This window comes from Chelonia mydas, chromosome 5, assembly GCF_015237465.2.
Source record: "Chelonia mydas isolate rCheMyd1 chromosome 5, rCheMyd1.pri.v2, whole genome shotgun sequence".
In the NCBI taxonomy this organism is placed as follows: Eukaryota; Metazoa; Chordata; order Testudines; family Cheloniidae; genus Chelonia; species Chelonia mydas.
Genome location: NC_051245.2, coordinates 69,155,308 through 69,177,119, shown reverse-complemented (window position 1 = coordinate 69,177,119; position 21,812 = coordinate 69,155,308). Strand labels below are relative to the sequence as shown.

Below are 21,812 nucleotides of genomic sequence, written 5' to 3'. Positions count from 1 at the left end.
ATCCAAGTCACACAAATGAGGGTCATTCTTGTCAGTTGCCAGCTTGTGCAGATCAAGGAGTGACTGGTTCACATTCTTTTCCAGGTGCAAGGCACACTCCATTGCTGTCAATCCATTCTCCCAATCATCACGATCTGGTTTCTTGATGTCCTGCAAAAAGATGCGACCACCTCTCTAGTTCTGTAGAGTATTGTAGAGTATTTTCAAGAAAATAGGGCCTTCGTTCTAATGATGTACTTAGTCCAGTGGTTCCTTTGGAAGATAAATTATTTTCCAAATGGATGATTTTGTACTGTTAGAGAAATGTGTATCTTTCAGTTCTGAAACACAGCACCCAGCTACTGGCAGGTCAGAAATTCTAATTACCCAATTCTCCTGTAAAACAGAAGGACAGTAACTTTTTTCTGATATCACTCCAAAAACACTATTCCTGGTAGTGCTCTTTCTAGGAGTGACCCTGGATACATTGGGCTGAAGAGCTACCACTTTGGACTTTGACTTTTTCAGATCCTATCAACTAAGTGGGAAGTGGTGTGAGGTTTGATCCTATAAGGAACTGAACCTTTGAGCTACAATCCAGAAAAGCATTGAAGCAAGTGCTTAACTTTAAGCATGTGAGTTACCCCATTGTTTTAAACAGAACTACTGGTGTACTCAAAGTTACACCTCTGCTTAAGTGACTTGCTAGATCAGAGCCAGAGCCCTGAGCACCTTGGATCAAGCCTTTGGGTAGTATTTCAATAGCAGATTTCCAAGGAAAACCTAGGCTTTGCCAGAAGGGGGTGTCAGCAACTCTGCATGTGGCACCTTCCCTCTGAATAAATACTGAGCAGTCAGGAGCAGCACGTTGTCATAGGTGGCACTTGCATGTCCCATCTTTCAAATGAGATTAGAACTGAAGACCTAACCAATTGTATTTCTTTTCCTATGAATGATCTTAGTATCTTTGTCATCATCCAAACTGGAATTTGAACATCTGCCTTAAAAACTGCAGAATATCGTTTGTTGGTTTGCTTTTGTTTAACATGAATGTAAGTGTGAGTACTCTGAGCTGAGAACAAGAAGATAACAGTTGATATTGTGTTTTGAAAATGCAGATTTAGTATAGAATCATAGAATATCAGGATTGGAAGGGACCTCAGGAGGTCATCTAGTCCAACCCCCTGCTCAAAGCAGGACCAATCCCCAACTAAATCATTCCAGCCAGGGCTTTGTCAAGCCTGACCTTAAAAACTTCTAAGGAAGGAGATTCCACCACCTCCCTAGGTAACGCATTCCAGTGTTTCACCACCCTCCTAGCGAAAAAGTTTTTCCTAATATCCAACCTAAATCTCCCCCACTGCAACTTGAGACCATTACTCCTTGTTCTGTCATCTGCTACTACTGAGAATAGTCTAGATCCATCCTCTTTGGAACCCCCTTTCAGATAGCTGAAAGCAGCTATCAAATCCCCCTTCATTCTTCTCTTCCGCAGACTAAACAATCCCAGTTCCCTCAGCCTCTCCTCATCAGTCATGTGTTCCAGTCCCCTAATCATTTTTGTTGCCCTCTGCTGGACTCTTTCCAATTTTTCCACATCCTTCTTGTAGTGTGGGGCCCAAAAATGGACACAGTACTCCAGATGAGGCCTCACCAATGTCGAATAGAGGGGAATGATCACGTCCCTCAATCTGCTGGCAATGCCCCTACTTATACAACCCAAAATGCCATTGGCTTTCTTGGCAACAAGGGCACACTGTTGACTCATACCCAGCTTCTCGTCCACTGTAACCCCTAGGTCCTTTTCTGCAGAACTGCTGCCTAGCCATTTGGTCCCTAGTCTGTAGCGGTGCATGGGATTCTTCCGTCCTAAGTGCAGGACTCTGCACTTGTCCTTGTTGAACCTCATCAGATTTCTTTTGGCCCAATCCTCCAATTTGTCTAGGTCCCTCTGTATCCTATCCCTACCTCCAGCATATCTACCTCTCCTCCCAGTTTAGTGTCATCTGCAAACTTGCTGAGGGTGCAATCCACACCATCCTCCAGATCATTAATGAAGATATTGAACAAAACTGGCCCCAGGACCGACCCTTGGGGCACTCCACTTGATACCGGCTGCCAACTAGACATGGAGCCATTGATCACTACCTGTTGAGCCCGACAATCTAACCAGCTTTCTATCCACCTTATAGTCCATTCATCCAGCCCATACTTCTTTAACTTGCTGGCAAGAATACTGTGGGAGACAGTGTCAAAAGCTTTGCTAAAATCAAGGAACAACACGTCCACTGCTTTCCCCTTATCCACAGAGCCAGTTATCTCGTCATAGAAGGCAATTAGATTAGTCAGGCATGACTTGCCCTTGGTGAATTCATGCTGACTGTTCCTGATCACTTTCCTCTCCTCTAAGTGCTTCAGAATTGATTCCTTGAGGACCTGCTCCATGATTTTTCCAAGGACTGAGGTGAGGCTGACTGGCCTGTAGTTCCCAGGATCCTCCTTCTTCCCTTTTTAAAAGATGGGCACTACATTAGCCTTTTTCCAGTCATCCGGGACCTCCCCCGATCGCCATGAGTTTTCAAAGATAATGGCCAATGGCTCTGCAATCACATCTGCCAACTCCTTTAGCACTCCGGAATCAGCGCATCCGGCTCCATGGACTTGTGCTCGTCCAGCTTTTCTAAATCGTCCCGAACCACTTCTTTCTCCACAGAGGGCTGGTCACCTCCTCCCCATGCTGTGCTGCCCAGTGCAGTAGTCTGGGAGCTGACCTTGTTCGTGAAGACAGAGGCAAAAAAAGCATTGAGTACATTAGCTTTTTCCACATCCTCTGTCACTAGGTTGCCTCCCTCATTCAGTAAGGGGCCCACACTTTCCTTGACTTTCTTCTTGTTGCTAACATATCTGAAGAAACCCTTCTTGTTACTCTTAACATCTCTTGCTAGCTGCAGCTCCAGGTGTGATTTGGCCTTCCTGATTTCACTCCTGCATGGCCAAGCAATATTTTTGTACTCTTCCCTGGTCATTTGTCCAATCGTCCACTTCTTGTAATCTTCTTTTTTGTTTTTAAGATCAGCAAGGATTTCACCGTGAAGCCAAGCTGGTCGCCTGCCATATTTACTATTCTTTCTACACATCGGGATGGTTTGTCCCTGTAACCTCAATAAGGATTCTTTAAAATACAGCCAGCTCTCCTGGACTCCTTTCCCCCTCATAAAGAAAAGGAGGACTTGTGGCTCCTTAGAGACTAACCAATTTATTTGAGCATAAGCTTTTGTGAGCTACAGCTCACTTCATCGGACGCATACTGTGGAAAGTGTAGAAGATCTTTTTATATACACACAAAGCATGAAAAAATACCTCCTCCCACCCCACTCTCCTGCTGCTAATAGCTTATCTAAAGTGATCACTCTCCTTACAATGTGTATGATAATCAAGTTGGGCCATTTCCAGCACAGATCCAGGTTTTCCCCCTCATCTTATTCTCCCAGGGGATCCTGCCCATCAGTTCCCTGAGGTTGTCAAAGTCTGCTTTTCTGAAGTCCAGGATCCGTATTCTGCTGCTCTCCTTTCTTCCCTGTGTCAGGATCCTGAACTCAACCATCTCATGGTCACTGCCTCCCAGGTTCCCGTCCACTTTAGCTTCCCCTACTAATTCTTCCTGGTTTGTGAGCAGCAGGTCAAGAAGAGCTCTGCCCCTAGTTCGTTCCTCCAGCACTTGCACCAGGAAATTGTCCCCTACGCGTTCCAAAAATTTGATTGTCTGTGCACCGCTGTATTGCTCTCCCAGCAGATATCAGGGTGATTGAAGTCTGCCATGAGAACCAGGGCCTGCGATCTAGTAACTTCCGTTAGTTGCCAGAAGAAAGCCTCGTCCACCTCATCCCCCTGGTCCGGTGGTCTAGTAGATATCGTGGGCTGTACAAGAGCAGTGGCCAATTAGCCACTTGGCCAATGGGGCCCATGCTCAGGGGCGCCGGCCAATTGGGGCCTCCCGGAAAAATGGGCATCCCCATTCCCCCGGCGCACTTGCTAGGGAGCGGGGTAGGGGCGCAGGGGCTTGCCCCATTCCTTTTGCCAGCCTGGAGCTTCTGCTGGGGAGTGGGGGAAGCCCCAGTGCTCCCCCTCCCTGGCAGGAGCGCTGGGCAGGCAAGGTGGGGCAAACGCCTCCGCCCCAACCCCGCTCCCTGGCAGGAATGCCGTGGGAGACTGCAGGTGAAAAGGGTGAGGAGGAGCCCCCATTTGCTCTGACCCAGGGTCCCACAGAATCCTAATCTGCCTCTGCCTGCCTGGGACTCTGAGAACATATTTGGTTTTCTAGCCCATGCGGAAGACTATGTCACTGCATCTTCACTTTTGGGAAGAGATGTTTCCTTACAAAAGAGATATCATAAGGCTCAGAGATTCTTTTTCCTTTCTTTACAATATGTACAAGTCAGATCTCTTTCAGTTATCACATCAGCAATGCCACAGCCTACATGGCTCATCAATTAGCATTCTGCTACTTGCTCCTTTATCATAGTATGCCACTGGCCTGCCATAAACTGGCACACAAACTGTAGATTCCCAACACAGAAGTGGTGAATATTCATATCTCAGAGGCTTAGGGTCTGACTTTCAAAGGTGCTGAGCACCCAGAGCTCCTACTGACTCCAGCTGCAGTTGCAAGTGCTCGGCGCTGCTGAAAATCAGGCCCTCAGTGAATGCCCTCTATGCCCTGGTTTGTGACAAACTCTGCCAATTCAGGTCAGCTTGTAGCTTATCTGGTTTCTTCCCACCCTTTTTCATACTGCCACCTATGCCTGGAATAACTTCTCTAATCTGTGCCATACAACCTACCTCTCCTCCTTCAAGTTCCTCAAAACTCACTCCTTTTGGCTTGCTTTCATCGCTTACCTCCACCTTTGCGCTCTCATTCATATTTGTCCCAAAATTGTAATATATTGTCTAACAAAAAAGGAACTAACAAGTGGTGTATGTAGCTAGAGTCTGATCTCATAATCTTTCCCTGCTGTGATCTTCACCTTCCCAAATCCCATTCTTCCTGTGTTTGTCATCTCTTGAGGTATTTCGCCTAATTTAGACTGTAAATTCCTCAGGGCAGGGATCTGTCTTTTATTTATTTTTGAAGGACAGTGCACAGCTGTGCTGCTGTATAAAGAATGGACCTGTTCACCTGGATATCATTGCTAAAATAGAATACAGTAATGGGGAGAAGAAAGGAGATACCTGTGACCCACACAAAATAATACCAATACAAGGGAAGGACGGGAAGTGTATAGTTAGTGCTGCTCACCTATTTTTAATGGTGCATCTGGCGCTGGTGTTGCATACAGTAGATTCTCTGGCTTCAGATCACGGTGAACAATCCCATTTGCATGCAGGTACTAGAAGGGAAAAATCAAAGTGTCTAAGTCATAGTACGAAAGAAGCTTTTTCCTAATCCTCTATAGTTACAGTCTACTGACTAATATTTCATGACAAGAGACAACCCAATTAACCAGATTTGAAAAAATTGTTTACAAAACTTCTCAGCATGAGACACTTGAATATAGTTTGTCATCTGAACAAGAAACTGAAATCTAAAACAGAGAGAGCATCAGCTCTCATGGTTGAGAAGGAAAACCATCCCTGAGGGGCTTATTGACCATTTAAAATACAATGGTAACATCTCTATTAAGATAATAGATGCTGAGATATTGAAATCTGAAGCATCAGAAAAGCATTAGGCAGCTTTGTATGTTAGATCATTCTAAGAGGTCAGAACATGGTCACCCAACTACTGAACCACACATAAACTTTGATGAGAACAAGCAGAGTGGAGAACTTAGCACGTGCAGTGCTTTAAAAATAAAATCTTTACTTTCTACAGCAGACTGACGGATTATAATACTCTACAGTCCTGAAGCCTTGGTTTCACATGCTCATGGCTTTCTCAAAAGCTGTCATGGTTTTGGGTTGAAAATGTCAAGGCTTCATCTTATCCCATTTTTCTGGGTGGAAAATTTGGGCAAAATCAGTTCAGCTCTTTTTTAGTTGTCCGAGTGTGGAATCATAGATCTCTTGTTACAAGTTAGTAACAAATTTTATTTCTATTGATGAAAAAAAAAAAAAGCCTCTGTCTTCTTCAGCACAAAGACACTGGGCAGCCAGACTCACACCTTCAGGAAGGAGGCCACTAGCTTCCTCTCTTCCAGAGCTACTTTGCTCCAAGCAGCTCTGCTCTTTAAGGTTCTGCAGCACATGTAGTTGCCTTCCTTCCCTCCTTATGATTTAGGCCAACTGTCACATACAGATTGAGTTCCTGGCATACAACCAGTATACCCAGGGCCTTCTGAGCTTATGCCCTGATTGCAAAATCAGTCCCTTACTTGGTAAATACCCTGGGTCTGACTGTCCTCTTGTTTACACCATTTTTGCGGGGGGGGAAGTGGGGCAGGTTTGTTTTTGTTTTTTTTTTACTAGTGAAACTCTAGTAACTTCAACCAGGGTAAGTGAAAGGAGCATTTAAGCCCCAGTATTTTCAATATGTAGTACAATGGTTATTTGTACTTGTAGGCTACTTGATAGTTACACTCAGGCCTTGTCTACATGTGAAAATTGTACCAATTTAACTAACTTTGTTTTGAAACTGATTTCGTTAAATCGGTGCAGTCCCCTTATGTGCGCACTCATTTCAGTTTAAGGCGATAGTGATTTGGCTTCAGTTGATTCCTCACTGATTTAGTTTAATCAGTACAATTTTTTTGTAGAAACAATGCCTTGGTACTGTAGGTCCAAAGTTAATTATCATGAAAGCTGTGCTTTGAATTAAAAGACAGAAACAATTATATACACATTGTAATTACCATGCACAGCAAATACCCTACCTCTACCTTCTATATACTATGTCATTTAATGGTCAACAGTTACCATGAAAATAAAGAGACCAGGGGGAGGATCATGGTCCAGTGGATAAGTCACAAGCCTGGTCTGTTCCAGGCTCTCCCAGGAACTCACTTTGTGACCTTGGACTCTATGATTCACCTCAGTTTCCTCATCTCTAAAACAGGGATGATATTTGTGTAATAGGGTTTTAGGTCTGTGAATGAAAACTGCTGAGAGTATATGGTACTATATGATAGTTTATAATTACATTTGCGCTCTATAATACAAAGAGATATTCAGCTATTAACCAAATAGTCTTGCTTGCACTTTCTTCTAATTTTCAGTAAATGGTTCTAGAATGTAAAAGACGGTTGTTCACTGTTTGCAGCTTCATTAATCTGTGTTACCACCATAAACTGTTAAGTAGAAAATTTGTATTTACCTCACAGCATTGTATTTCCATAGCAACATTACTTTGATATATTCAGATTCAGTAAAGTCCTGTAGCATCTGTGTACTAAAGTACGTGATTTACTTGTCAAGTAACAGTAATTAGTCTCTTCAGAGGTGCGTTACAATAAACAAGAACAGGATGAATTATTAATGTAACAATTGAAAAGGAGAAACACAAAAAGAACAATGCAAGATCATGAAAAGGGCATAATTTCAGTGAAAAGGTCTTTTTGAGCATACATATGGATTTACACTGTATTGAAGTTATGCTGATAATCATTCTTACAAACTAAAGTCAGACAAAACTTAATCTACTAGCATTTAAGGTGAGTGGGTAGAAGGGAATTTGAAATGAGTTGTTTGTGGTTTAAAAAACTCCCAATCCACAAATGTGAGAGTGCAGATCAGGTATTTTGCACCCAGCTAACCACTTTCATGAGCAAATGTGGGCTGTGTGCGGAAACCAGTGGGCCTGGCAGACTTTTGTAGGTTCGTAAAAAGTTTGATCTTTAGGATATGTCTACACTGCAATTAAAAACCCGGGGTGACCTGTGCCAGCTGACTTGGCTAAGGGGCTGTTTAATTGCCATGCAGACATTCGGGCTTGGGTTGCAGCCACAACTCTAGGACCCTGCAAGATGGGAGGGTCCCAGACCTCCGGAGCCCAGAAGTCTATGCTACAATTAAACAGCCCTGCAGTCTGACCCCATGAGCCCGAGTCAGCTGGCATTGGCCAGCCACGGGTGTCTAATCGCAGTGTAGACATACCTTGAATGTTTCATTCAGAAACTTTTAGAACTGGGCAATCTGGAATCAGCCCTGTTTGGGGGAATACTACAGGGCACTGTCTAATTCATGTTTTATTTGACTTGGTATAACAATCTAAATACAAATTATTTACTGAGTATTTTTGTTTTGTCTAGTCATATCCAAACAACTCCCCATTGCAGTGCTTGCAACTCCACATTGCATCATTGTTACAGTGACCAGACTGAACAGACTTTGGGGGGGGGGAGGGGAGCTGGGACACCTGACATGAGCAGGGAGGTGGGTGTGCAAAGGATGACTTTGTGGCGTTTCGAGGTTTCATGCATAGCATGGTGAGAGAGAAGAATGAGCCCTCCCTGCCTCCCCAGCTCTTTTCTCAGTCAAGCAATCTTCCTCTTTCCCTGCTACCTGATGGACTTGACTGAAGGGGAGGCGATGGCTTGGCTTGATGAGATTTGTATGAAAGAGAGGTCACTGGAAGGCCTCAGGGAAGAGGTAAAGTAAGATATCAACATGAGTCAGACCTAGAGGTTCTTCATGTACGTGCTCAGTCAATTTCACCAGTTCAAGTGGCCAGTAACACTTTCAATTGGGCCAGGGTTTGCAGGGGGTTACAACACTTGAAAAATGCACCATTTTAAAAACCAAACATTTACGACAGAGCCTATAAATGGGGACATTCCTGCTTATTAGGAACACAGTCACCCAAATAGTACACAAGAACCAGAAACAAAAGCAAACAAAAAAACACAGAGAAATTAACTAGAAACAAAAGGGACTATTTTAATTGTCTAAGCTGATTGAAATGCACATAAATGCATAAATGGTGAAAATAATATATTCGTGTGATGACGTACACTACCAACCCCACACTGAAAGGGTTAATGAGACTCTGTGGGCACAATCAGCCAAACCCTACTACCCCTGTAGTCAGTGTTGAACCTGAAGAGAGGAGGCCTGGCTCAGTCTCCACACAGAATAATGACCACACAGAGTTGTTTATTTTTGTAAAGCCATTGGGCAGGGACTGTCTTTCTATGCCTGTACAATGCCCAGCACACCTAAGCACTACTGAATAAAAAAAAATCATACTGATGATGATAAATAGTCTTTGCCCATTGGATCAACCCTGGGGGAGCAGAATCCTCTCCTTTAGCAGGTGAAGAAGCACCAGTGCAACTACCCAGTGGCCACCTTAATTGCCTGTCGGCTGTGGAAACATCAGTTGTGACACACCTTTCCCCTCCAAATAAAGGAATTTTAGCCATGAGTCTACATAGCTACAGACCCATTGGCTTTGCTCTGTCTACTCTCCCAGCCCTGTCCTGCTCCCAGCCCTTATGTGCACTGCTACAGAATGTACTGCCTCAGAGAACTAGTCTGTGGCGCACAGGGCAGTCCCTTGCATTGCCTCTTCAAAGTCTATCTACCCCCCACATAACAGAACTGCAGTGTGAGCCTTGTTCGCTAGCCCAAGTGCAGTTGGATTTACCCCATGGGGTGTTGAGCAAACTTCAGGAACCCAGTAGGGTACTGCAGTTTGATATAATCTCAGAAGATCTGGTGTAAATATATTTTAGGATTCAGAGTGTCAAATGGATTATTGTTGGTTGTTAAACTCTGATATGCTCAGCACTGTACAAGACACAAATAAAGTCAGACCCTTACCCCGTTTACTCTATATAATACAGATAGGCTTTCTCCTAGTTTTTAATTCATGCAACACACAGTACCAACTTATGATTGGCACATGCCCATGTCTCCTTAAAGGTGACATGAAAAGAAAATACCACTGATTTTCTGTCCCACTCCCCATTTTTTTGCTTCTTTATGAGACCTGACAGCTTCTTTTATACCTCAAAAATTCAAGTCTCATCTAGCCTGGAAGATCTGATGACTAGATGACTAGTGAAATTATGACAACATCACAAGAATCAGGAGTCTGAAAGATGAGGAACTGGTAAGAGCAAGGAAACTCTGGTTTTGCTTATTTGTATTGGCACCTAATTCACTTTAATGTCTAACAAACAATGTAGAGAAAGAATGTTTTGGTTGAACACTCAATACTCCTGCACCTTCAGTTGGTGACAACTCCCAGTAGGCATTGATTTAGCTGTGGGAAGAAGTGGGTGACACTGGGCTTCAATGTAAGCTTTTATATGATGCTATGTGGCAATGCTTCAGAGTATTTTTGTATAGAATATATATATATAGTCTTGTAATACCTGCCTGCCACTTTTGTGAGTACTTAATTCACTCAGAGAAGTTAAAAGGGAGCAGTTTTTATAGCCGCTATTTCTGCTATTTTGCTACAGAATATTTTTAGGACTTTCACATGGAAGCTATTACTAAATCAAGGCTGCAGGATACAGGAGAGTGGAACAAAAACCATGGGTTCCAGTTCAGCATTGGCTCTCCATAGCTAAAAATGCTACGAAAGCTCTGAATTCTCTTTAAAAAATGAAACGAGTGTTCTTTTTCTCTGATTTCAGGGATGTCTAGACTTGTAATTAAGCTTTTTCTATGGCTCTAACAAAGTGTGTCATTGTGTAATGAAAGCCACAGCATCGTAATTTAGTTTAATTACAGCTACATGATATTTGATGGGCATATGGGTAATTGATAATGCCCCTGGAGCAGCTAGGAGAAAGTTTAAAGAACCTTTTAAAGAACCTTACAGGACCAAGAAGGCCCATTCATTAAGTGAAAAAGATTCTTCTTTTCTATTCCCTTTTCTGTTGGTAATATTATTCTGATTGTTTTTTATGTAAACAGGCGATGTCTCTAAAATGGCAGAACAAGATTCCAGTTAATTCTGCTTAAAACACCACGCTGCACAAATCACACAATATAGAGAAAGACAAGCCCTTATCTTTCAAAATGCACTCCCTGGATTACATACTTCCATACTGACCTAGACTTCAAAAACCTTTTCAAGTAGTGAACAGAAGAATACTGTGTGCTCAATAATTAAGATTTCAGGGAATGAGGAGGAACAGAAAATTTCATGGCTAGAGAGTGACTCTCTAAAATCAAACTGCATATGAGATGACTTATTATTTGTATAGTAACACAGTAATAATAAACACTTTGCTGTCTGATATGAGGGCAAGATTTTTGATATGAAAATCTTACAATGTTTTATCCTTGGGCAAATTACTTAATCTCTCTGCACCTCTCTCTCCCCATCCATAAAATAGGAGTGATGCTTACTTTTGTAAAATGTTTTTATTTCTATGGATGAACTGCAATAAGTGTACAATGCTATATAATTTATCATTACATTTGTACTTCCCCCATTGAAGTCAATGCAAAACTCTCATTGTTTCAATGGAATCAGGGGCTTTATGTCACTTTTAAAAATGAAAGTAATATGTTAAATATAAAAGATTTGGTCCTGGGATCCTTGTGTGAATCAGACTGCAGATAACTTGGAAGGCAGGATTGGGCCCAAAATTGCGTAATGTCTAATCTTTGGAAAACAAGATAATCTAACATATATTGATTGTAGAAAAAAGCGTATATTGGATTGTTTTACTGATCATATTAAGAGTGATTTATTTAGGTGTATAACATCTACTTGATGAAACATCTTAGCAGTTTTATTCTTTCTGAATTAGGAAAAATAAATGGAATGCTATATATGAGTGAATTATCTCAGAAATAGAAAAGTTGTTGTACAAGATGTTGGCACAGTTTTTGAGAATTCTCACTTATTTTCTTTCTCCAGTGTGGAGAGGTAACTAACTGTGTGATAGTTACAAAGGCAGGCCTACATTCTGCTATAAATTACCGATTCAACTCCACCAGAGTCAATGAGGTTGCAGAAGTATAACTGACAAATAATGCATTGTCAAATTGCACATGCACACCATAACTTTCACTATTTTATTATTCCCCTATAACAGTGCATGTTGTCTCTAGGACCTGGCAACCAGAAGGCTCTTTTTATCACTGCAAGAAATAAAAGCAACACTGAACTGTTATGGGCTTAATTTAGCACATTTTGGAATTTTGCATGTGGTTAAAATTCACATGGTTATTTAGGAAGCTAGCATGTTAATTAAACCTTATAGTACATTCTTGGCACAAATCACTCTCGTTCACTTCCATGGGAATCTGGGGTTCATAAGAATTTAGGATCAGGACCTTAGTCTGTTTGCTGTTCAACAGACCCAAAAATTTCCAGAAAATTTGTTAGTTTAGTGAAACCAATTTAACTGAATTTTAATCAGGTGAGCAAAGCATACTTTCCTTCATGTTTTTAGAACTATGCATTATGTACAGCCAGTTTAATTTATTAAAATGGTGAATCTGAGTACTATAAAAAAGTGTGAAGAAAAGCAACAATATGGCTCACAAATCAAAAGCTATGCTTATTTTCTGTTTGTTTCTACCACATTTCACACCTTTAAATAACTCTCACTGGAAATTCTAAATCAAACAACTTGATTTATCCACTACAAGAAATTTAGACTGTAACCTCCACAATTATTTTTCTTTTAAATGAAGAATCAATACACTCATTTTACCCTTAAATGATAACCACAAACAACACTTTCATCAATCATATTTAAAGCTCTGTTCTAGAATTATGTTTTTCTTTAACAATGGCTGTGAAATCTAGACCAGCTAATATCCAAAACTAACTGGAATTTTTTGGCATTACTGGAATGTAAAACAGAAGTCAGAGTAGCAGCCATGTTAGTCTGTATCTGCAAAAAGAAAAGGAGTACTAAGGTGCCACAAGTACTCATTTTCTTAAAACAGAAGTGTTATCCTGCTCTTGAATCAGACATGACATTATCCTAAAGGATGAAATGCAAAGTTCTACTACAGTATTTAATCATGGTGTGACACACACAAGTGCTGGTAAGAGACTTCCCTAATCCCAGCCACCTGTCATGGGTCAGGATTACAAAAGATTAATATCCTTGTGGCACAGAACAAGAGTCAGTGGATTGACCCTGTGGCTACTATTATACCTCCTACCGGGCAACATATCCTTAACCAACTCACTTCAATATTACCAACCTTGGGTGGGGATAGGGGGGAATACTGTCTGCTAGCATTCTTTCCCATCTCATAAAAAGATCGTTCCTTTCATGCCATTCCACAATCCGTTCTAGTTTGAATGGATGCACTTTCATAAGAAGAGTGTTTGAAAAGCCGGCGATCATTAGGAAAGAAGATGAATAAGAGAAAAAATGATAAAAATTATATAAAATAATGAGCTGGAACTTCTGTCCTCCCCATGTCACAGCACAAGAGCAAGGGGACATTCAATGAAATTGAAAGGTGGCACATTCAGCACAAATAAATGAAATACTTTTTCCACACACTGTATAATTAGAATGGAACTCATTGTCAAGGATGTCATTGAGGGCAAGAATTTTATAAGATTCAAAGAGGGGTAGGATGCTTATATGGATAACAAGAATAGCCAGAGTTATAACAGTTAATGCAAACAAAGAGTTTTTGAAGGCATAAAATCATGGCCGGCCCCAGGTGTTTTGCCAGAGTGGTAAATGTTTTCAGCGATCCAGCTGCCCCTGGCGTGGCTGAGCAAACAACCAACCAGCCAATCAGATTGGAAGAGTGGCACAGCGATGTAGTGCCCCTTGTAACTTGGTGCCCAGACTACTGCCCTCCTCACCTACCCCTAAACCCCCTCTGCATAAAATCCTTGTGTTTCAGGGTTTAAGTCAATCTCTAACTATTGAAGATAAGGACAAGACTTCCTGGGAGGCAGATTATCCCACTGTGGGCTTCTTAAATCTTCTAAATACTGACTTTCTTCTACCTACTGTGGGTTTCTTGCATCTTCTCTGAAGCATCTAGAACTGGTCACTGTTGAAACCAGGATACTGGACTAAATGGACCATGGTTCTGATAAAGTCTGGCAATTCCTATATTCTTTGTGTTATGTTACTTGTGTAACCCATTTTAGTATTCGGTAAAATAGCAAAGAATTCACAGACTTCATTCTCCTAAAATGGTCCAGAGTACCTTACTGAGGCAAAACGCCAGCTGAATTCAGGATTAGAATATAAGGAATAATACTTAAATCTAACCCTAGTCTGCTCTGGGGCAAGTTAAAGCAGCCCCAGAGATTGCAAGGGCCACTCTATCTTCTGCCTCCAGCATGCCTCTACATGAGAGGCTGTGGAGTAGGGTGGCATAGGGACTGCCTACACTGGTCCTGCACCATCCCTTTTCTGGGTGAATTCCCCCGTGAGGTCATTCTATACCCTTTACACTGCTGGAGTAATATAAAGGGGCAACACACCAGAAGAGGTATTCTGTCTCCAATTTTGGAAAATTTAATTTGGTAGGTGACATTTTCGGAAAATTATGAATGCCTAAAATAATCAAAATTAAACAGGGACTTAAAATAGAAACATTCAGGCAGCATTGCCTATAGTTGTCCCTAGCACTCCACTTATAACACTATACAAAGCGCGACCATGCCAATACGACTACAGCGCATATAGCAAATTCTCTAGGGGTGTGTGTGCGTGCATGATAGAGTGCACTTCTTGCCACATAATGGCCAAGTGGGCTTTGTGCAGGGAACTAAATAGTTGTGGGGCATGGAATTTACCTCTCAAACCATGACTAAAGCCACAGAGCTGCAGCTGCTACTGGCTAGAAAAGAACTTGCTAGGTGGGGTTACCAGTCACTGGTCTGCAAAGTGCTGATTTAGCAGCCTCTCCCAAGACCCATCCACAAGAGCCACTCAGCACTGGCCTAGTTAGAGTTGACAAAGAGTCCCTCTTAACATTCCACACCCCATACAGACACTATCTGAACTTTCTCCTCCTGCAGGCCTGCATCTGGGCTTAATTGTTGCAGAGGCAATGGCTCAGGCCCTCTACACTGGGAGCAATTTCACTCATACCACTTTTCATCCACGGTGTACTACTGTAATGCACTGCAGTTTTGTGGTTTTACATAATTAAAAAATGAAGGCTATATATTATAGTGCTGGAAAGCATGTCAATTTGGGAGAAATCAACAGTGAAAATCCTGACATTTGATGCAGTAGGTAATGCTGCATAATTGTAGTGGGTTGATAAACGGCTTGGAGCTGGACCCAAACAGCAGTTAAAAATGAATGTTGTAGGGCTGCGGTAGGTTTTCCTCTATACAAAGAGGAATTCTCAAAGGCCTAAGAGACAGTAACTCCTGAGTTCTAACTGTGCTTCTGACACTGAGTAACTCTGTGGCTTTGGGTAAGTCGTATCACTTCTCTGATTTTGTTTCCTCGTATGTAATGACACTTGCATCCTCAATGTGCTGTTGTGAGGCTTAATTTGTGTTTGCACGGCAAGAAACACTATCTATCTGCTAAGCTTTAGCATCATTTAAACCCATATAAAACCAGGGCGCCTAGCCAAACAAGTCAAATAATATAATGGAGCAAAAGTTACTAATTAACGTACAGATACCCAAAATATTTGAAATGCATAAGAAATATAACTATCTTAAGAACAGAGTAGAGGAGTTACCTGTTTGAGGAATGATTATATTCAGTGTCAGTAAGCTAAACTTCAGAAATGAATGAGTTCTGTTAATTGAGTTTATCCTTGTAAATTTATACAATTACACTAAATCTACAAAAAATTGAGGCCAAATTCTGCCAAATCCAAGACTATTTCCATTTAAGTCAATGATGTAAATTTCAAAGCACTGACTATCCTGTATTTGTTTGCCTGCATATTATGGTCCTGATCCAAAGCCAACTGAAGTCAATGATTGATAGTCTTTCTGCTGACTACAATGGGTTTGGATCAAGCCATATATAACCTACATGGGAGTCATTAATAACTTCTTGCATTGAGGTTTAGACTTGGGCCAAAAGAGGAATCTTGTTGTAAACCTAGAGGAAAATATCTTCAATTAACACATATGGCACAAACTTCTAAATTATGTTGCAAATGCTAGAACTATCTTCAGATTCTCATGTCAGAGATCAACACTCTCCCTGTCCCAAGAAAACAGAGGCAGTAACAGTGCCTCCAAGAAATTTAGCCTCAAGTATAGAAATTTGGATGTTTTCTACATTCCATGTAGAAATATAATTACAGAGTGGTAGGAATAACAGGATCTTTAATTCCTACAGTGCCTTTTATTTCGTATTGAAAGATGTAGCGTGCTCTTCATTTGATGGTAAAGTAGGGTTGAAGAATAAGGGCTAGAGCCTCAATCCTTCTCAGTCCCTCTGGGACTTAGAGTTGCTGACAAATTCTAGACCGGTAGCTCCTGGCCATCCAGATGACGGGAGCAGCTTCTTGGGAGTCATTATTTGCTGGTACAATTTAGAGCAGGCCTAGTGCTCCTGTAACTAGTGCCTGAGGCTGGTTCAGGGCCCAGCAACCTCCAGTATTAGGATAACAGAAAGCTGATGGAAAGCCATCTACGGCCTCCTGACCCCAACTGCATAGAGGACAGTTCTGGACTACATGGGGATCTGACCCTCAGTGTTTGCCAAATCATCAAGTGTTACACCAAGCAACCAATGGAGGCAGAGCTGGTTGATCTAAAACAGTAAATTTTAACTTTCTTGTAGTAAAATACTTTTAATTTTTTTATTTTTCTTAATCTAAGCCATACTCAGCATCTTAAAGATTTTTATATTTTGCTTTCACTTTTCTAAAAGAGGTTTTTACACTGAAAAGATATACTTATACTGTATGTTCTGATAAGCCTACACATGCTTGAGTATATGTGTCAAGGTCTATACTTGTATGATTAGGAGAATAAGGCAGTGTTGTTCTGTACATACAGACACCTGAAAATAAGAAGAGAAAAACTGTTTGTCCTCAGTATAGTTGCAATGTGCTGCTAATTCTACAACTAGAGTAGTTCCATGATCACAGCTGTACAAAGAACATGTCCAAATATAATGATCAAGTATGTGTTTTAGGATGTCAAATGATTTTAAACTATTTTCAGGGTGAAACTTCAGGGTAATGAGCCTATGCAGTATGACTACATTTTTTTTTGTCCATCTGTAAAATCTTCCTGTACTATACATATAACAAAGTCTATTATTTTAACACATGGTTGTACCTAATGAATATTTATATTCAGGATTTAAATTCTCATTTATGCATAAACAATGTGCAGATGTTTTGTGCTGCTTGTCTTGAATTCCGAAGTCTGGCCTGCATATAATTGTATCACCTTCTAAGACCAGTATTGATCTTGCAGAAATAACTTAAGGAAGAAAGGCCTGGATCATATTATATATTTTTAAATACTTTAATTTTTTTAACATTTCTTTTGTATGCTTGTTAAAGACTTATTCTATACTTAAATGCCTCAAATACAGCTATAAATGACATAGCCTGAAAAGTCAAGACTGACAGAAGTGCTGCAATTTCTTTTTTTCCCCTGTGGGTGTAAACTTATTCCTTGCCACACAAATCCCCATAGCTGCTCTAAATTGCACCAGATTTTAACAGGCTTCAGGGACAACAGACCTCGATTAGCTGGAGTGCAGCAAATTCTGGCTCCATTCCCCCTTTCCCTAGCACATCCGTATGCTGGAGGCTGCAAAGCAGACAGACAATGTAGCTGTTCTGACAGCTCTATGGTACTCAAGGAACGCCGTACGAAGGGGTATTTTGTGGGGGCTGGTTCCACAGGCCATATGGACCCTTTGTACCTTTGGAGTCGTATAAAGGGGCTTCAGGAGTAAAAAAGAATCTAGCACTTGGTCTACCCACGGCTTCTATGCACCCTCTTCTCCTGGAAGAAATAATCTGTTTGGACAGTTATTTAGGACCTTAATGCCAGCTAAAATGAGACACAGAATAGACTCCCATTCTGGGGAAACCATCAAAGCCAGAATCCGGCTCCAAATGATTACGTGAAAAAAACCCACATTTTACCATTACAGTCTATAATATGAACTATTCTAAATGAAAATAATCAGAACATAAAAATAGTATGTGGCCAAAAAAATGAATTAGAATGAGTTAAGAAATGCCAGTCCCCTGGAACGAAGGGGAGGGCAGAAAGCAGAAGCTGCAGGTATCGTATTATAAATGTGGTCTCCTGCTGTGAAAAAGATCTCAAATGATGTATGGATAAAATTATGTGTTTTCTGGGAGTGAATACTAGGTGATTTGTGCAGGCTCCTGAATGCAGAAGAACAATTCAAATCACACCAAGTGGTAGAAAATGTGAGCCTTATTAACGTCTCCAGTTCCCCTCCAAACCCTGGATGTCTACATGCTGCAAGGTTAGAATTCTAAAAGAGTAAGTGATGAATGGAATATGAAATATAGCCAAGTGAAATACTGAATTTTAAACTTGGATTTTCCCAAAAGCTGTCACTATATCAAATTTTATAAAATGAAGACATTCTTTTTTCTCTGTAGGATTAGCAACATATAAACATAGCATAACTAATTTTTTTAATGAAGTCCTTCTTCTATGCTAAGCGCTGTAGCCCTGAGCTTTAAGCAGCACTACTAATTTTTTAAAAATTGCGACACTATTAATTTCTAGTGTTCAGAAGGCCTCAAGACACATTGTCCCTTTGCTGGAATCTGATTTAAGGCACTATATTACTTGTACCATAATCCATTTGACCCAGAACTTTAGCCTTTCAGTGAAGAGTTTCCAGAGTCATGCTTTTACACTTTCCTGATTTCCACATGTTTCTCTTCATTTAATTGCAGGACATTAATTATTACGGCTCGAATTTTTAAAGGGAGCCTAAGAGTTACGTGCTGATTTTCATTGACATTCAATGGGATTTGGGTGCCTATCTCCATAGGCTCCTTTTAAAGAATCAGAATCCCTGTTTATAACCTTAAGAACAATCTTATACTAACTATTTTGCAGGGAACTACAGCACTTTGATAGTTAATATACCTTTAATATTAACATTCACTTATTTTGCAGAGTCAAAAGCAAAATCCTTAATATTTGACTTCTGTACAATGATAAGTAAGATAGTGTTTCAGCCTTTTCCAAATCTGTTACCTCTCAGGGCTATTTTTTGTAGGAGGGAAATGATAATTTTGTGACAAATTAATACACTCTGCAACTGTTCTTCTGGCAGCGATAACAGGTAGCTTCAGAACATGCTGTTGTCTCCTGTGTCTTTTCAAGATTCTGTAGTCAAGGGACTACAGCCAGGGAATCTGACACTTGAAACAAGCTCCGGTGTAAGTGGTGAGACTTATGGTACATAACTGTGTATAATGATAAGCGGTGAGAGGCAAGGGTTCAGTACTGAATGCACTGGAAGTAAGAGCATTCCCACTGATTTCAGCGGGAACAGGACATGACTGCTAGTTTGAGTCACTTTATTTAAGTACTGCCATGATTAAAATATCTCACCAGTCATGAATAATACACAGACAACTTTGTAATGGCAAGATATTAGGTTATCTTTATAAGGTCACTTTAGATGTGATAAGTAATGCCAGACAGTCCATCAGTCACATGTTGCCAATGCACCATGAGGGCTGAAAATCTATTGAAGGAACATAGGAGATAGGACTGGAAGGGGCCTGCTGCGTCATCAAACCCAGTTCCCTGCTATCACAGGTAACTCTGTCATGTACTCTAAATCTCTCCATTTTGGGGGACAGAAATTAGGATTGGGTTTTTAGGCAAAAGGCTTGAAAGTATGTAGGGTGTGGTCTTCCCTGATTGTTTGAGGGTTAGTGGGAAATATATGAGCTTAACCCCTTACTGAAGAGCTTAACACTCTAATGAAAGGAGTGGTGGTATTATATCTTTAACAAAAGCTTTTTACTCAAAATATTAAACTAAACACAAAGGGTGAAATCCTGGCTCCACTGAAATCAATGGCTAAGCTCCAGGATTTCACGAAAGAGTTTTAAACAGTCTGATTACAGGCCCTTCTACTCCTCATAGCTCAGCTTTTACTGTCTTGCTTATTGTGATGTCATTTACACCACCTCTCCGGTCAGAGACTTTTCTGATCTGGGCAGAACTGGAAAAAGCAAATAAACAAAAAACTCAAATCCTTCTCAAGACCTTCTTTATACACCACACACAAGCAAAAAAGCCAATTTTTTCCTTTGCAGATCATATTAAAACAGAACAGAGAAACTATTACCAGTCTAAAGAGTACTAATGGGACAAAAATCAATACTAGCTTGAAAAATTTTAAGGAACTGGAGTATTTTTCCTTAATATCATTGAGAAAACACTCTGCCATCTCCTCCTTTTTATTCTATGATATGATTCTACAACTGCATAAAACGTAAAGCAATTAACTCTATAAATATGAAAACTGATGTTGAAAAAAAGAAATACCAATGAACAGTTTAGCCACAGAACAAAATGCTTGGCAACTTCAGAAGTTGCAATCATGCAATCCCATGAGGCAACCATGTAGGCTTATTAAATTAGTGAATTAGGGCAAAATTATCCTGCACAATGCGCAGCTCTCAGAGCCAGAATATGCAACTGAGATCCACAAGGTTTTAGGTTTACTGCTTTTAGTTTGTCGTGAATTTATTTAAGTGGCTGATACTGAAGATCATTTGACGTATTTTTTAAACAAAGAAAAACAGTGAGGTGACAATTGAATGAATTAATTCTTGGAGCTACTTGGCAGAATTTCATCTTGCTACCTCCTGGAATTTTCTTGGCCTACGTTGAAAGTAATTGGTTTTCCAAGCACTGACATGCTCTTTATCTGCTTTAATGTTGATAAATATTTAAACAGCAGTGGTTTTATTTACAAACCATTTATGCAAACTTTACCTATGCACTGATTGTACAAACACACCTAATGCATGTGAATGGAGTAAAGAGATACCAGTTTAGAAAACCAGTTCATATCCTACCAGGACAGGGATTTGGTTAGCATCATTCGGTTAGCTTTCCAATTTAACTGTAATCAGTCTTTGAAATAATTAGAATAAGAAGTACAGTCAAAATGATTATGTTTATCCATGTTGCAAATATATTTAAAAAAACATTTGAACTAATATACAAGTGTGTCAGTTAGGGCATTGTTAAAAGATGATATTGGGAAGAAAAAAAACTCGATAGCACTCTTCCAAGCCCCACCCACAAAATAAACTCTGCTCATCTGAGTGTCACAATTAAAAACACTGCTCACTGTAGATGGTGCAGACATTGACAAGAAGAGCATGTGTGCTCTCTGGACTCCATTGGGCTCCTTGAGATTGCCTAGCCATCTGCGGGGCTCTGCTAGGCTCTCTGGGCTTGACTTCTTGATTGGGGTATCTCGCAACCACCACCCACTAGTGGCACCAAAATCTGATGTTGCGCACAATAAATTGGGCAGATCTGCAACCCTCCCTCTTCTTTCTTACATGAGAAATTAAATCATTAACATTATTGACTTTAAAATTATTATCACTGGGCATCTTAATTAACTCCTCACTAAACTGAATGGGGCTGTTCACACTTCTCTGGGCTTGTTTCAAGCTCTCTGCATACTCACATAGATGTCCCTGCATTAGTTAGGGGTGGTCTACACTGGGAACTTAGGCCTGGGCTACACAAAAAAGTTAGGTCGATCTAACTATGTCGCTCAGGGGTGTGAAAAATCCACACCCCCTGAGCAATGTGGTTAAGCTGACCTAGCCCCTTTTTCTGAGAGGTGAATAAAATCAAAATTTTAAAATTATTTTAAATTTCTAACAAAAAATAAACTACATATATATTTATTACACATACCAAATTATCAAATGCCTTGTGGATTTTTCTTTTTTTA

General features: G+C 40.6%; 1 protein-coding gene across 1 annotated transcript in view; it reads right to left on the bottom strand.

The window, feature by feature from the left end:
- CAMK4 (calcium/calmodulin dependent protein kinase IV) overlaps nt 1–21,812 on the bottom strand; it is a 307,228-nt gene that overhangs the window by 49,732 nt on the left and 235,684 nt on the right. The window contains exon 6 of the mRNA XM_037901535.2: nt 5,276–5,366. Coding sequence (XP_037757463.1) covers nt 5,276–5,366 — 91 coding nt within the window. The remainder of the gene's footprint in view (nt 1–5,275; nt 5,367–21,812) is intronic.